Here is a 14,231-nt window from a genome sequence, read left to right as displayed (position 1 = left end):
GATCATTCTAAAGACCCCGAAAAATGCCTTCTCTCCCAGAAACTGGATCCTCTGTTTAATAGTTTGCTGTAGCAAGAGACTGAGTGAGTGGTTTCCATTCCGTTGGGCTGTAACCGATTGTCCCAGTGACCACAACAAAGGACAGAGAGGGAACGGGAGGGGGGGCCGTGGAGGGAAAAATACTCTGGCTCAGTTTGGACGACAGCATGCCTGAGATCAGTGACTCGATGGCTTCCAGAGTCTCAACCCCAAACTTATCTGTTACATCTGCTGTACGCCTCACACAACAAGTCAGCGCCGCTCCGTACACAAGTCATACAATATCCACGGTATGGATTCTCTAAATCCATCCAGACGTGAGGCAGAGAAGACGCCACCCAGCGCAACAATGCGGGCCACATGTCCATTAAAGTTCCGTAAGGAAGGCGTGCGCCAGCAGGGGTGAACGCTGAGTCAACACATGGAAGGTGTGCAGAGTCGCTCGAAAGTCCTCACTTTCAAAAAAAATACCTCCTCAAGCGCTGGCGGCTAACCATTAACTCGACCTACATAGTGAGTGCTTCTTGACGGATTTCCCCTCGAGTTGGAAACGGAAACGCCCTTTTGGAAAACAAGCTAATATTTATTGACGATTGTTGTTCAAGGTGAACGGCATTCCAAGGCTTTCATCTCCCTTGTTCTTCTTTTCGTGACTTGGAGCATCAAAGGAACAGGTTTGTAGGATACCAAGTTACGAGTATATGGACTTAACATCCTTGAATTTTGCACCTTATGTTATAATTCTGGTTGTAATTACTGACCTTGAACCTTGTATGTGGTACACTGCACTCAAAAAGATATCAAAATGTTTTAGTACGATATTTGGAAAGCTGCAACGCTGGGTTGTAGTGTTACAGCAACAGGCTCTGTAGTCAGGAGCCTCCCTTAGTATGCTTATAGTCCTGTGGGCGTTATAGTCCAAAAAATACGGTACCTTAATAATAAGAGGTTCACCCTAATCCACCCTGACTTTAGTTTTTACTAAAATTGGACTTGGGAAGAACTTAGAGCAGTGGCCAAAGTTGCCTGTTGACACCTGGATGGAGTTTCGGGAAATAAATAGATATAAAAATGTTGAAGCTACATCTAGCATAACATGCTAAACATGGCCAAACATTGAGACGAGTTCATCTAGACGAGAAGCGATCCATATTGAATCACACAGATCTCAGTGAGTCCCTGTATTTTCTGGAAAGAAAATGTTACCAACTCATGGAACCACTGGATACCAAAGGTCTGAGTCTGAACCGATATCTCCAGCTATTACACCAAGAGTGTCAAACTTTATTACGATAATCTTGTAGCATTCCAGCAAAAAGTGTTTTCTAGACTGAAGAGATTCAGACTCATGAACTTCTTGTTTCAAATTTTGGTTTAGATTTTCGCTTGATTTAGCGAGACCTTATGACATCAGTATACAGGGTTTCAGCATTAGAATAAACATAACCTCACGCCTAAACTCTCTTGTGTTTCAAACCCCTTGAATTCAATACTCTGGTGTATTTCTGCCAGATTACGGTCATAACGAATATCGATCTAATATTTTGGATTCCCGAGTCTCGCAACATGTTCCAACCACCGCCGGCCATCCAAAACAAACAACGTGACTGGTCGTCAGGAAAATGTTAACAAGAGAAAGTCTTCTGAGTCAAGAGCATGTCGTCGCCTCCATGTCCCACATCTGACTTGTAAAGATTCTTCTGTGAGAGGATTAGTAACGCTTGTGGTTGGCAGGTAGGTACGACGTGTCAGCAGCTCCCTGACGAGGTTTCAAGGGTTTTAGTTTCTAACACCAGAGCTGACGGGTTTTTGTTTTGTTAAAGTTTTTTTTTTTTTAGGCCAGTCAGAGGTAACACAGATTTTTAGATTGTGGAAAGTGTCAAACAATCATGTCTCTCCCAGAACGATGTGGGACACTTTCTTGAATGGGATTTTAAATAAGGAGAGACGACCCAAAGACATAACAGCTGTGCATAGATCTAAAGGTTCACACCAAACATCACCAGGGAGGCACTATCTATAACTTTTGCGCTACAATATATGAGACATGGCATGTTTGGTTTCTTTGAAAAATTGGAAATTTGCAAAAAAGTCCATGTAAACCAATCAGAGTCCAGATTTTACGATGACATATGCAAACAATCTGATCTGATTGATCCCCTGAAGGATCTAATGGATCCTTTGCAAAAAAAATATGTTTCTACAATTCTGCCTCTCTGGTCCGCCATTTTGACTTTCCAAACACTTTAGACCCCCTCAGCATATTGTCCCACCTTTTTAGATGACGCTAATGAGGGTGCAGTAAGTTGTTTTTTTTCGAGAAACTGAGACCACTCAGATATAAGTGGCGTAACGTAGGAGAGTCACTTCAATGTGAGGGCAGAAATCCAGACGACTACTATACATCGTTTCCACTCGCTGTGGAGGTTGCAGGTATAATTGCCACAGGAATTGTTCTATTTCTTTTGTGGAAATGGCACAAGGCCTGTGGATGTGGATCAGAATCTACTGATGGTTCCTGAACATGCTTCAGGACCAGAGGAGAGAAATCCTTCCAGACTGTTGCTCCTAAGCTTTGGAACGATCTCTGTGTTTGATGATCTACTGACTCCTTCAAGAAACATCTGAAGACATTTTTATTTGTGATTTGTGATCTTGATTTTCTGGGACTCCTGTGTTTGTCCTGTGTCTTGGCCTTTTATAGTGTGTATACAAATAACCTTTAATTACTTACTTACTATTCTTCTCAACTTTTTCTAAGGACCAGAGCAAACCAAAAATGCTCCGCTATGAGTCTCTCATGACAGTCAGGTTGAAACTGACAATTCAAGTTTAATCCAGTGAAAAAAGGGTAATTCCAGACCACAACTTGTGAACCAAGCGGCAACTCACTATGAAACAAGTTGCAAAGTTTAAAATAAAGAAGCTTTTAAAGTAAAACTCTTTTTAGAATCCTCTGTTGTGCCAGGATGACTGTAAAAGTGACCAATAAAGGCTCAGATTACGTCCTTTTATGGGTCACAGACTATTCCATGTGACCTTAGTGCTTATGTGGTCGGATGTGTTTCTTGTCCCGTCAGGCTCTCGGTGCGTTCGAAGTCGCCCGCAACAACAAACGAGTCGGCTCTGAATTTTCATGAGAAGCTCGGCCGAAGACACCGCGATTGATCCAGTGTGTACTCTGGCAGCGGACGCTCACGTTTAGAATCTACAAGTTATGGAGGAGCACACTTCTGCGCTTTCTCTTCTGGTGGACCTGCCACACAATTAGCGGACCGACCGTCACGCCAAAACCTCGACGTCTATAATTGATAGAAACAAAATCCCATATCGTCGAGGCTCATCGTCAAAACATATCAGGCTGTGAAGTGCGTCACACGTATCGACTTCTCACCTGGTACTGAATTGACTTTTTTCACCCACAACCTGCTACTTTGATGGTGTGAAACTAAATGTTGTTGTTGTAAACTTTACTCTTATAAAGAGGAAATAATCCTGCAAAACTTTAAAAAAGTAGAAGTAGTAGTTATTCGTTAATGTTGTAGATATAGATAGGATGTTGCCAAGATTATGCTTATAAACATTCTGGGCACTTTAGTTTCCTCCCACAGTTTAATTGAACACTTTAAATAAGTGTATTTTTGGATGCGTAGTGTTGTAGTTAAGATCAAATCATCAACCAAGACATTTTCAACACCAAGACGAAGTCCAAGACTTTAATAAATTAATCTAATTTAGCCAATAACTGACGGTGTAGTCTAATTGCCTGGGGAAATCTGAAATGTGGGCGAACGAGAGGTTACAAGAGTCCATTATGACGGCTGTAATCACACCCTGCATTGTTTATACAACTGGAGACTTCGGGGATTGATGACGTGCGGTGACAAACCTCCATGCTTGACCAATCACAGCACAGAGTGGGCGCGGTTTCAGTGGGCAAAGCTTAAGATAATTTTCTAATGTCAATATTTCAATGAAAAGAGAGTTTTGTACAAACACACACTGATGATACAACATCATAAGAACACACACATACACACATTAGTTGAACTTTAATACTGGTTCAAGTGAGAGTTCCGTGTGTGACGTCAGTGCACTGAAGTTTAGTTTAAATCATAATTTAACACTTCATTAATCGATGAATTGTTGTTCAGGTCATGAGTATCATCAACATTCAATAAATCAGACAAATCTGTTTCACGACTGATGTTATTACTTAGCATTTCATTAATTTTAATATATGTTTAAAACCGGGATCATGAACTAAAGTTCAATTGAGTGATACGAGGGTCGGAAGTTGCAGCTTGTTTTCCCTGTCGTATCCCTTCTGGTCTTGAACAGAAATCCTGGGTATGCTAAGTCAGAGGCCGAGACGAGCCTGAGTTAAAATGCATTTGAGAACAAGATCGATCTCAAGTACTACAACATTACAGATGTGAGATCTGAGAGGAGACAACCCTCACTTTCCTAACAAAAGCTGGGATAGACTCAAGCGTCACATGATTTTGTTAAATTGAAGATAATAAACTGAGCAAAATACACCATATCCAGAGATTAATCGCTCAAATACTGACCGGGTTTAACTATTTGTTAGAAGCATATTTGGCCCAAGATAACAACAAAACAAGAAAACAATAACAGGGAAAAAGACAAAAGAAAATATTCACTTAATTACGAGTCCCAGTTATAAGTGTTTTATACAATGATACAGTTTATATCTAACATAATTTGTGCCTTGTTTACATTATACAGATACAATGATATAATTTACTGCTACTAAAAATCATTGGTCTTATTTTGAAATACCTGCAGTCAAAGTTATTTCCCATCAGAGTGAGGCGGTAGTTTCAAGTTGAGAATGTTTGGCGTGTGACTGAAGTAAAACACACAAAAATGACATTTATTACAGATCAGAATGTGATTGTTGTTTTTCTTGGACACTTCAGTTCATGATTGTTTTCTAGAGACTGAAACTTCTCTGTTGCCTTGTGTTGTATCGGTCTGCCATCTATTGGGCTGATCCATAACACCAGGATCTGAATCACTGCACAACACTCGTGTTTCTCACAGCTAGACGTCTCAGAAGAACCTTGTTGTTCAATATAATTGTTGATTTTTACACACTATCTCAACTAAAAATCTGATTAAGAAAGTGATTGAAATAAATTAAAAGTATTTAATTTAATTAATCATTTTAAGTAATTTGTTTGTCCCAGCTACATTTTCATGACTTAAAAAGAAATAAATGTCATATCGTTTTAGTGTCTTATTTTCTGGAAGTAAATAAGTATGATTGATTGATTGAATTTAACATTTAAAATGTTTAACCATTGAATGCAATAATATCGATATTAAAATTAGATTTGCTTCAGTTTAATATTTTTGTTTAAATGAATGATTTTGTTTTTTACTCATATAGTTTAAAATTCAAATTACAATTATTTTCTTTTTAAAAAGGGAAATATTATTTGTATTTATGGTACATCTGACTAAAAACTCATCATCCCTTACCAGCCAAATGTAAGCAAAATTAAAATTTTAAAATAGATCTATTTTTTATAAGAAATTATAAAAACAATTTTCTAAAAGCTTATAGGTCATTTGACTAAAATAATAATACAAATAAATGTATGTTCAGATTCATCAAGAAAAAGCGATAATTACTAACTTTCACCCTTTGTCCATTTATGCTCATGACAAATCACCATATCATCAACAAACATAATGGTCCACTAAGTCTTTTTCACTGATTACCAAATTATGATCTTGTTTTTTAACGAGGGAAACCACACACATTTGATTTCCGGGCCACTGGGTCTCCTTTACCCAGAGATAACACAAAGGTTAAATATTAATTTCCTTTCTTTTAGTTCTTTAGTTATTTATTATGTTAACTCAACAACTCAAGTTTATACATTATCTTCTCTTTAAATGTCGAATTTTATTTTTTTTAATTACCTTTTAATCTCATGAAAAAATGTTTATTGAATATTACTATTATTATTATTGTTTGTCTTTTTGATGAATTTTACTATAAACAAGCATTTGTTTTAGACCTGGATCCGAGCGATTGGTCACATTCCTCCAGACTTGCTGAGTCAACCACAGTATTTAATATCGGACTCAAAGACTTGTTAAATGTCCTTCCCTCGTCCGTCTTTGTCAAGATGACAGAACCGCCGTGTCCTCCTCCATGTTGGGTCTGACCTCATGTGTAGGAGAATCAGCGACACGCAATCTTGGTGTCGTTTCATGTCGACCACAGAGCTGACCTGCTGGCCCCCCTTGCTTCCTCTGAAGAGGATTTCCTCCTTCAAGAGAAGCCCTCAAATCCATCACAGCTGAGGATCCTGGACCCCGCCGCACTCTCTTCCCCCTCCATTGTCTTTGAAGCATCAGGGGTTTTCGGGTCGAGCCCGGCCGCAGTGATGATTAGAGCCTCTTAGTCGGGCTGTTAGTGGCATGTGTGCGGCTCACGCTCGCTCTGATGTCTGCACATGTTTGATGGAGAGAGGAGTTTCTGGTTCACTGACAAATGTAATTAGGAGTGTGGTCGCTGGTGCTCATGCTCGCGGTCTTTTACGACTGCTGCCACCTTGTTCCCCCCTCAAGTCGCTCGCTATCAAAGAGCGTTTCAGGGAAATGGAACCTCTCCCGCCACGCTCCAGCGATCGTGTCTCTGAGATTTCATTGTATTTTAATTTTACTTTTCAAAGGCGTTTTTTCTAACCATCTGCTCCGAAGGTCTCCTGAGGTTGCTGACTCCATATCAACGGAAGTCGACGTCATAAATGTCGCCATGAAAACACGTAGCATATCATGAAAGTCCACCAGCAACAATAACTTTGTTTTCATTTCAGAACGTGTCGCTAGTATTGGGCCGTCTGACCACGTCTGTACTGGAGCTGAAGACTTTACTTTGGTTATCAGCTGCTGGTCTGCGGCAGATATTGTTCATTTTTGTGTAGATTTATGTGAGTTCTGATTTCTTCAGGGGTCTTAACTTCTAAAGGGTCTGAGTTCCTTCTGAGATTGGAAGGAGGTTTTGAGTTAAGTAAAGCTCTGAGTTTGGAGCGTGGGCTTTGTTTGTAAAAGGGGGTCAAGGTTTGTTAAGTTGGTCCAAGTTTTCAAAGAATACTGAGTTGGTAAAGACTTTGGAAGGGGTTTCAGCTTGGAACGCGGTCCATCCTTGGGTATGAGGACATTTGAGGATGGGGTCTATGTTTAGATAGAGGTCTTAGTTGGTTAGTAATGGGTTCTAGGAATGTAAAGTGACCTAGGTTTGTACGAGGGTCTGGGATTGTAAAGGGGTCTGGGTATGGCAAGGGTCTGTGTAGGTAAGGGGTCTGGATTTGTAAGGTGTTCCGGGAATGTATGAGGGTCTAGGATTGTAAAGGGATCTGGGATAGTTTAGGGTTCTAGGAATGTAAATTGGTCGGGTTTTAAGAAACCATAATAATAAAATACTTAAATGAAAATGGAGAGAAAAACATCAAAAGACGGGAAAGGTTTTTTGGAACCCGAACAAAAGTCCAGAGAGCGAAGACGTACCTAAAATAATGTTTATTCCTGAAAGATAAGAAGCTTGTTAGCGTGTAAATATCAGGCGAATATTCGTTCTCCAGATTCAGCCGAGGTCATGCAAGTCTTCTTGGTCAGAGGAGCCGCTTCAAAACCAGAACTCAGACACGAACACGTTGACGTTGATGACGTTCTGGCTGGAGTCGCCCTGGCCCGTCAGGTTACGCATGGAGAGCTTCAGCGCCGTCGTCAGCGGACCAATCAGAGCCTTCGTCTGGCGGACGACACCTGGAGGAGAAACCGGACATTTTGAGCTCAACTCTTTTTCTTGCATCCCTGAAGGATTTATAAGCTAAACAATGCTACATACTGAACTAGCTTATATTATATTAGCTTAAACGCTATGCTAAAATGTGTTTATAGAAAAGAAACTACTTTGTTGTGAGGTTAACGAGTGAACTAAAAAGATTTTAAACATAATTGAGGTGAATAGTACGTATACACTTTGGCCAAATCATTACAAAATTTAAAATTGTTATAAACATTACAAATTGAAATTAATTTTAAAAAGTATTAATATTAAAAGAGAACATAAATGAACAATAACACAATCCAACAATAAAATAATAAACCAAAAAATAACAATACACAATAATAATAATAAAAAAAAATAATAATAAAAATCCAAATAGCATAAGAAATGCTTAATCCGATTGTGAAAATAATTTGACCAGGGAAAAATGGGGAAAAAAACCCCACAACTCCCTGCACTTTGACTCTCAAACTCTCTGACAAACTAAATCTAGTGTTGTTTAGTGTAGTGTTATTTTTTAACATACACACAAGAGTCAGAAATGCAAGTTAGTTCCCATTTGAATCAGCTTTTATACTCAGAAACAGGCCTGACAAACATGATTAAACGTTAAAAAAAATACATATGAAATGTTTTGCATCAGCTTTCTATTAAAGTTAGCGAGTAATTCCTCTCTTTTTCTGTCAGGGAGAGATTTTTTTTTTTCCAAAAACAACAAATTGAATATTTCTTTGGTTTATAATGGCTCCCCTTGGGTTTGCGCTAATCATTCTAAGAACTGGGTCTCTCTCTGAGGCGGTCAAACTGGTTTCCATGTGACCAATCCTACGGCTTCATTTGCGAGGCCGGCGCACTGAGCGCTGTCACAGGCCTTCTTTGAAGAAGAAGCCACATCAGCTCTCAGTCAACACCCGTGTTCAGCCGCTTCTTCTGGTGATTCACTAATGTGGCGCTGGCACTTGTACATCACATGCGGTGATGATCGGCCACATGTGCGTCCCAGCTCCAGTGCGGCAAACTTAAGAATGTGTCCTGGTCTCTATTAAATACATGTCGACTTCGGAGACGGCATGGACCGTGAAGGTTTTATTAGTAATAACCAACATGTTGGACCCGTCGCGAGTGAATCATCTGCAGATATTATATCATCGTTACTGTGGTCGGCTGCGTTCTCTTTGGATTTGTTGGAAATCTAGACTCTGATCGCAGCAGAAGATAGAAGACTTCAGGACCTACGAAGGAACCCGACATATCGATATGTAATTTAACTCATTTGTCAGTTCCATTAAGACAACTGGCCATTTTTTTGGGGAAGGTAGGAAGGAGAGAAGCCAGTTGACGTTCTTCCTAGACACCTCCTCGGGAGTACTTCGGCCATGAATTGGGAAAGGAAGATCCAGGACTAGATTGATTGGCCTGGAAACCGAGGATCTAAAAGAGGCATCTAGTGAGAGGAATATCTAAACCCCATTGCTCCGGCCTCTGCGACATAGTATTGAAAGATGGATTTACAACCTCCTCGTCCATCTGGCCACTAGATATGGGCAGTCCTCACTGACCAAAGGAACAAGGGTTCAGGGGGTTCATGGTGCTGTTTGTCTGAGACACAAAGTTGGAACAAAAGATTACATCCTTGGTTAAGAAAATACACAATAGCAACAAGTAAAATATGAGTTTTGCTGGAGCTTTGGAGCGAGAAATGCTGCCGGCACTGCACCGTCTATTTGTAAAACGCCACAGACCCAGTACAAGATTGATTGATTGATCTAAGGATTGACCCCATGGCCACCTTTGTGTTCTCCCAGAGGGGCTACAAGTCAGATCTAGGTAGAAGAAAGGCTCTTTGGTCCGGTTGATACCCCAGCGACCCGACCTTATAAATGGGATAATAGGAAGTAATAGGAACATTTAGCATAGCAAAAAGCAGGCATTATCATTTTTAGGTCCCCGGCTGATAAGGTCATAGTGATGCTAATAAAACAGCCGGTTCATCAACCTCAACAGTAAATTGGTCATTAAAAAAAACACTATTGATCGAAACCGATTCACTTTTGAATATAGTTGATAACCAGCAACCCCTATACAAATCCACCGGTTAAAAGACGATTCTCTCTCGACACAAGATGACATAAAAAGAGCGAGCACATGAGACATGGGTCGAAAATGAAGCACCAACTATTGGGAAATGTTACAAAACCTGGTGTTATCGAGGTTAACTGGAGAATCCAGCCGCAGCAGAGACGCTCGGCTCTAAAAACGCCCTGCGTGGAACTGGGCGCACCAGGTGTCACTTTGCGACGACGCTGACGCATCTTTGCAAACCAAGGGTCAACCGGGTTCGAAAGGATGTTTGTGCCGAAGACCAACAAACTGAAGGACCGAGTCAGAAGAATCACACTCAAGCTCCTGATGTCGGTTCCTGGCAGAAAAATTAAAAGTTCTAAATTTTCCTTTTTGCAGTTTATGCAATGAAACAGAAAATCCTCCTCTAATGTGCAAATGATGATGGCTTTAATGTCATTGGCTGTGTCCTTTGGTGCAGTTGACATGTACAGTGGCAGATCCCCTTACCCACTAATTCTCCTGTCTCTCTTCCTCCCTCCTCTTGCCTCCCTCCGGCGGCCTGGTGTTTGTGGCACCATCACTGTGGCCCACAAGGATAAATGAGTCCCATGTGTTTGATGGAGGGGAGCAGTCACAGTCACGCGATACAACCATCAAGTAATTTCTCCCAAAATCCTCTCTCGGTCTGAGAGCTTCAAGCTCGTTCGTGTTTCTCCTATGTTGGTATCGTCCTTCTGAGTCTGCAGACACTCAGCAGATTGCACTGATAATACATTTTTTTAAGTATGGAACGGCGCCAATGTAGGTTTGCCCCATGACTTGTTGTTTTGGGGCGAAGTTGCTCGGAGACAGATGAGTTGAGCCAACTTAAACTTTATTGTTTCCACATCAACCATCAGAGAGTGCTAACCTTTGCTTAAACCTAACAACAGCCACAACTTGTAAAAAAAAAAAAACTGACATGAAGAATTATTTTCAGACGGTGGCCAATTGCGATGGCAAAGAGTCCGAACTGACCAACGCGAGCGAGGGTTCAGAGGGTTCATGGTTTGTCTGTAAATCACACAAAATTAGAACAAAAGAGTCCGTCCTTGGTTAAGAAAACACACGATGGCGACAAGTAAAATACGATTATAATCACACGACGGCTGTGGAAAAGAAATGCACCTCCTTTTGTAAACGACACGTGGACTCCGAACGCCATATTATCGATACACAGTCTCAACCACAGACACAGCGTTTTCACACTGTACCACTTGGCAGGGATTGGATCCACTTGACCCTGCAGCCACGTTTGAAAGCCGTCAGAATGAGGGGCGGGAGAACGCTAGCACCCAGTGATCTGGCAGCAAACAGGACATTCCTCTAGACCACAACAACAAAGGTTACACTGGGCTCCACAAGAGAACATAAACCCTGTAACCGCGTCGTTTGAAGGGTCAAGAGTTGGATTAAAAGATCTTACAATCATTCAAGAACCAATAATAGAATTACTCCCTGCATTTTGGAAAGTCAATGTCGAACCAATGGCCCGGTTTATCTCCAGAATTTTGCATAAATTCAGATCCTAAAATGGAAACACTTGCATTTGGATAAGACTCTTAACTATATAGTAAGTAATTTATATTTATAGAGCGCTTTTCCAGACCAGGGTCACAAAGCGCTTTAACAATCAAAATAATACCCAATAAAATATATACTTAAAAGTTCAATATAACACAGAGAACAACACAGGAAATCAGGGAAAGCCTGCTAGAATACAATTTTTGGAGATGTTTCTTGAAGGAGTCAGTAGATCCATCAAGGGAAGAGAGAGAGGAAGTTTCAGTTTAGGAGCAACAGCCTGGAAGGATTTCTCTCCTCTGGTCCTGAACCGAGTGCGTGGAACCATCAGTAGATTCTGATCCGCAGACCTCAGAGCCCGAGCTGGGGTGTAAGTCTGGATCAGAACAGTGATGGAAGGTCTGACCATGAATGGATCTGAACGTAAGAACCAGAATTTAAAAGTTGATCCTGAAAGAAACTGGAAGCCAGTGAAGAGTTTTAAAGATCGGAGAAATGTGAGTTCTTCTACTAGAGCGGGTCAGAATTTCGCTGCAGGGTTCTGAATCAATTGCAGGCGAGACAGATCCTTCTGTTAAGACATGAAAACAAACTGTTACAATAGTCCAGACGACAAGACACAATCGCATGGATTACAAGCTCCAAATCATGTTGCCAGAACATTTTCCTAAGTTTAGAGATTTTATCATGGAGTTGTTTTTTAAACACTCTCATATATATCGTTATTCCAGACTTTCTAATAACGTGAGACTCACGAGAACTCACCAGAAGAGTTTCTTTAGATACAACTAATGTTGGTCACAAATCACGAACGTTTAGGCTTTTCCAATATCCTTCCAGTTAGGTCGTCACTTAAAGCCACTGAAGCACAATGACACATTACTAATACTCTTGATAACCTTTGTCGGTAAAAAAAAGTTGTTACTCAGCTTTTTTTTTAACCAGAATGTAAACATATATTCTTTCTCATATAATTACTGTTCAAAGATTGCGAGAAAATTTAGAGAGACCCTCCTCACATCTGTTGATATAACCTTATGGCCACATACTTTTGTCGAATGTACATTTCGGTCGACCTCGACAGTGAGAAATGTCTAATTATGTCTGCTTAAGTCTTGCACGAAGCAGGTTTAACTTGAGTGTGAGTGACCTCTCCTTAAGCCTCGAGAACATCCTAAATGATGACTCTGTGTTTCCGTAAGCTTCCCATCAAACGCTTGGTGGTATCCCCAATGAGGGGAAATCATCAGCGAGCAGCTGGGCCTCAGCGTACTCCCGGTAACCCTGAGGTGCAACCACAACCGCAATCTCCTCTTTAGCATTTCGTCTGAAGAAAACAAAAAAAAGACTTTGATTCGTCACCATTCCACCTGAGATTGATATAAATAAACACCCTGTGGCTTTCTTAGTTTACCCTCCGGCTGGACTATAAGGTTATGCTATCTGAGGTTGCCCGAACAGGAGACAGAGCTGTAATGTTTGAAAGCTTCTTGGAATGGTTCCATCTCACTGAGGTATCCACCGCAGGGTCGAAGGGTGATGCTGTCGGCCCAAACGAGCACCATCGAACAAACATCTGTCCACTCTTGCAAACATTCCGCCGCACCGTACGGCCAACCCTTCGGGAAGAAAATAGCCTTAAATAAATGCGCAGCAGTTGGACAGGCAGTGCCGCAAAACTCAGTGAAGCGAGAGCTTGAAGGCATTTGTCATCTTTCATGGCCGTGCGGCCTGCAACATTGAAGGGTTACATGTAAACAGTACAATTTCGGGGGTTTTCTGGTTTCCAAAACTCAGCGAGGAAGTGTATGACAAAATCCCAAATGAGCGGGTTTAACACCAGAGACAAATGAAAAGTATGTGTTGGCTTCACCACAGTATTGTATAATGATATACTGGTTATGGCACTATGCATGCTCACTGCAGTGAAACCATTGGAGCGCGTCCAGACGCTGAACTAAGTTCCAATACACAAAATAATGGCACTGGAGGATGTTTCGGGCTCATTATGAGTGCAAATATGATGGGTTTGTATGCAGCAGTATCAGCGATGCGCAGCAGTCATTTTGGCATAAACATCAACAAAACAAACTGTGGTTTTAGAGTCAATGATTAGTTGATGCAGTCATTACCAGAATAAGCAAGGCCAAAAACTTTTTTCCAGATGCCAGAAGAGATCTCAAACTTGAAAAAGTTTTTCTAACAAATTACAACAAATCAGATTAAACTGATAGCAACCTTTCAGCAGAACGCCCGATATAACCGTCGACGACACAACTCATCTCACATTTACAATCCCGCGGACATGACATGGATGGTCAAGTCCGGCTGTCCAAACACGACTCTGACCACTCCAAAGCAGCGTATGTGGTTTTCGTATTTTAAAGGTCAATTAACAGTCAGTCAAAGCTACGGAACTCTTAAATGACCCGTGTGTCATTGTTGGACGGTGTCAGTCGCTGGCTTGTGACATCATTGCAAAGTGGCCGTTGGGGAATCGGTCGGTTCTTTTTCTAGGATGTTCTGTTTTTGCAGTTGCGGGCCGCGGCAGCTGAGATGACATAACACGCACCATTATCTCCACCGCAACTTTTGTGGACTAAAATAATGCAAGCAAACGTTCAAAGTACCGTATGTGTGCATATGTTGAGTAGGGCTGGGACCGGGGAAACCGCCTCGTGGCCCCCCTGGTGGTTTGCTATATCAGGAAGAAAGGTGATTATTGTGCTGC

The 14,231-nt window shown here is 41.2% G+C and overlaps 1 protein-coding gene across 1 annotated transcript in view; it reads right to left on the bottom strand.

The window, feature by feature from the left end:
• Positions 1 to 7,587: 7,587 nt before the first annotated feature.
• The window catches only part of fbln1 (fibulin 1), a 42,605-nt gene continuing 35,961 nt past the window's right edge, over positions 7,588 to 14,231 (bottom strand). The window contains exon 17 of the mRNA XM_087797210.1: positions 7,588 to 7,848. Coding sequence (XP_087653336.1) covers positions 7,709 to 7,848 — 140 coding nt within the window. The 3' untranslated portion in view covers positions 7,588 to 7,708. The remainder of the gene's footprint in view (positions 7,849 to 14,231) is intronic.

The sequence above is a fragment of the Callionymus lyra genome, chromosome 8 (genome assembly GCF_982586985.1).
Source record: "Callionymus lyra chromosome 8, fCalLyr1.hap1.1, whole genome shotgun sequence".
In the NCBI taxonomy this organism is placed as follows: Eukaryota; Metazoa; Chordata; class Actinopteri; order Syngnathiformes; family Callionymidae; genus Callionymus; species Callionymus lyra.
The sequence above is the reverse complement of the archived record's forward strand: the minus strand, read 5'-3'. Positions and strand labels throughout refer to the sequence as shown.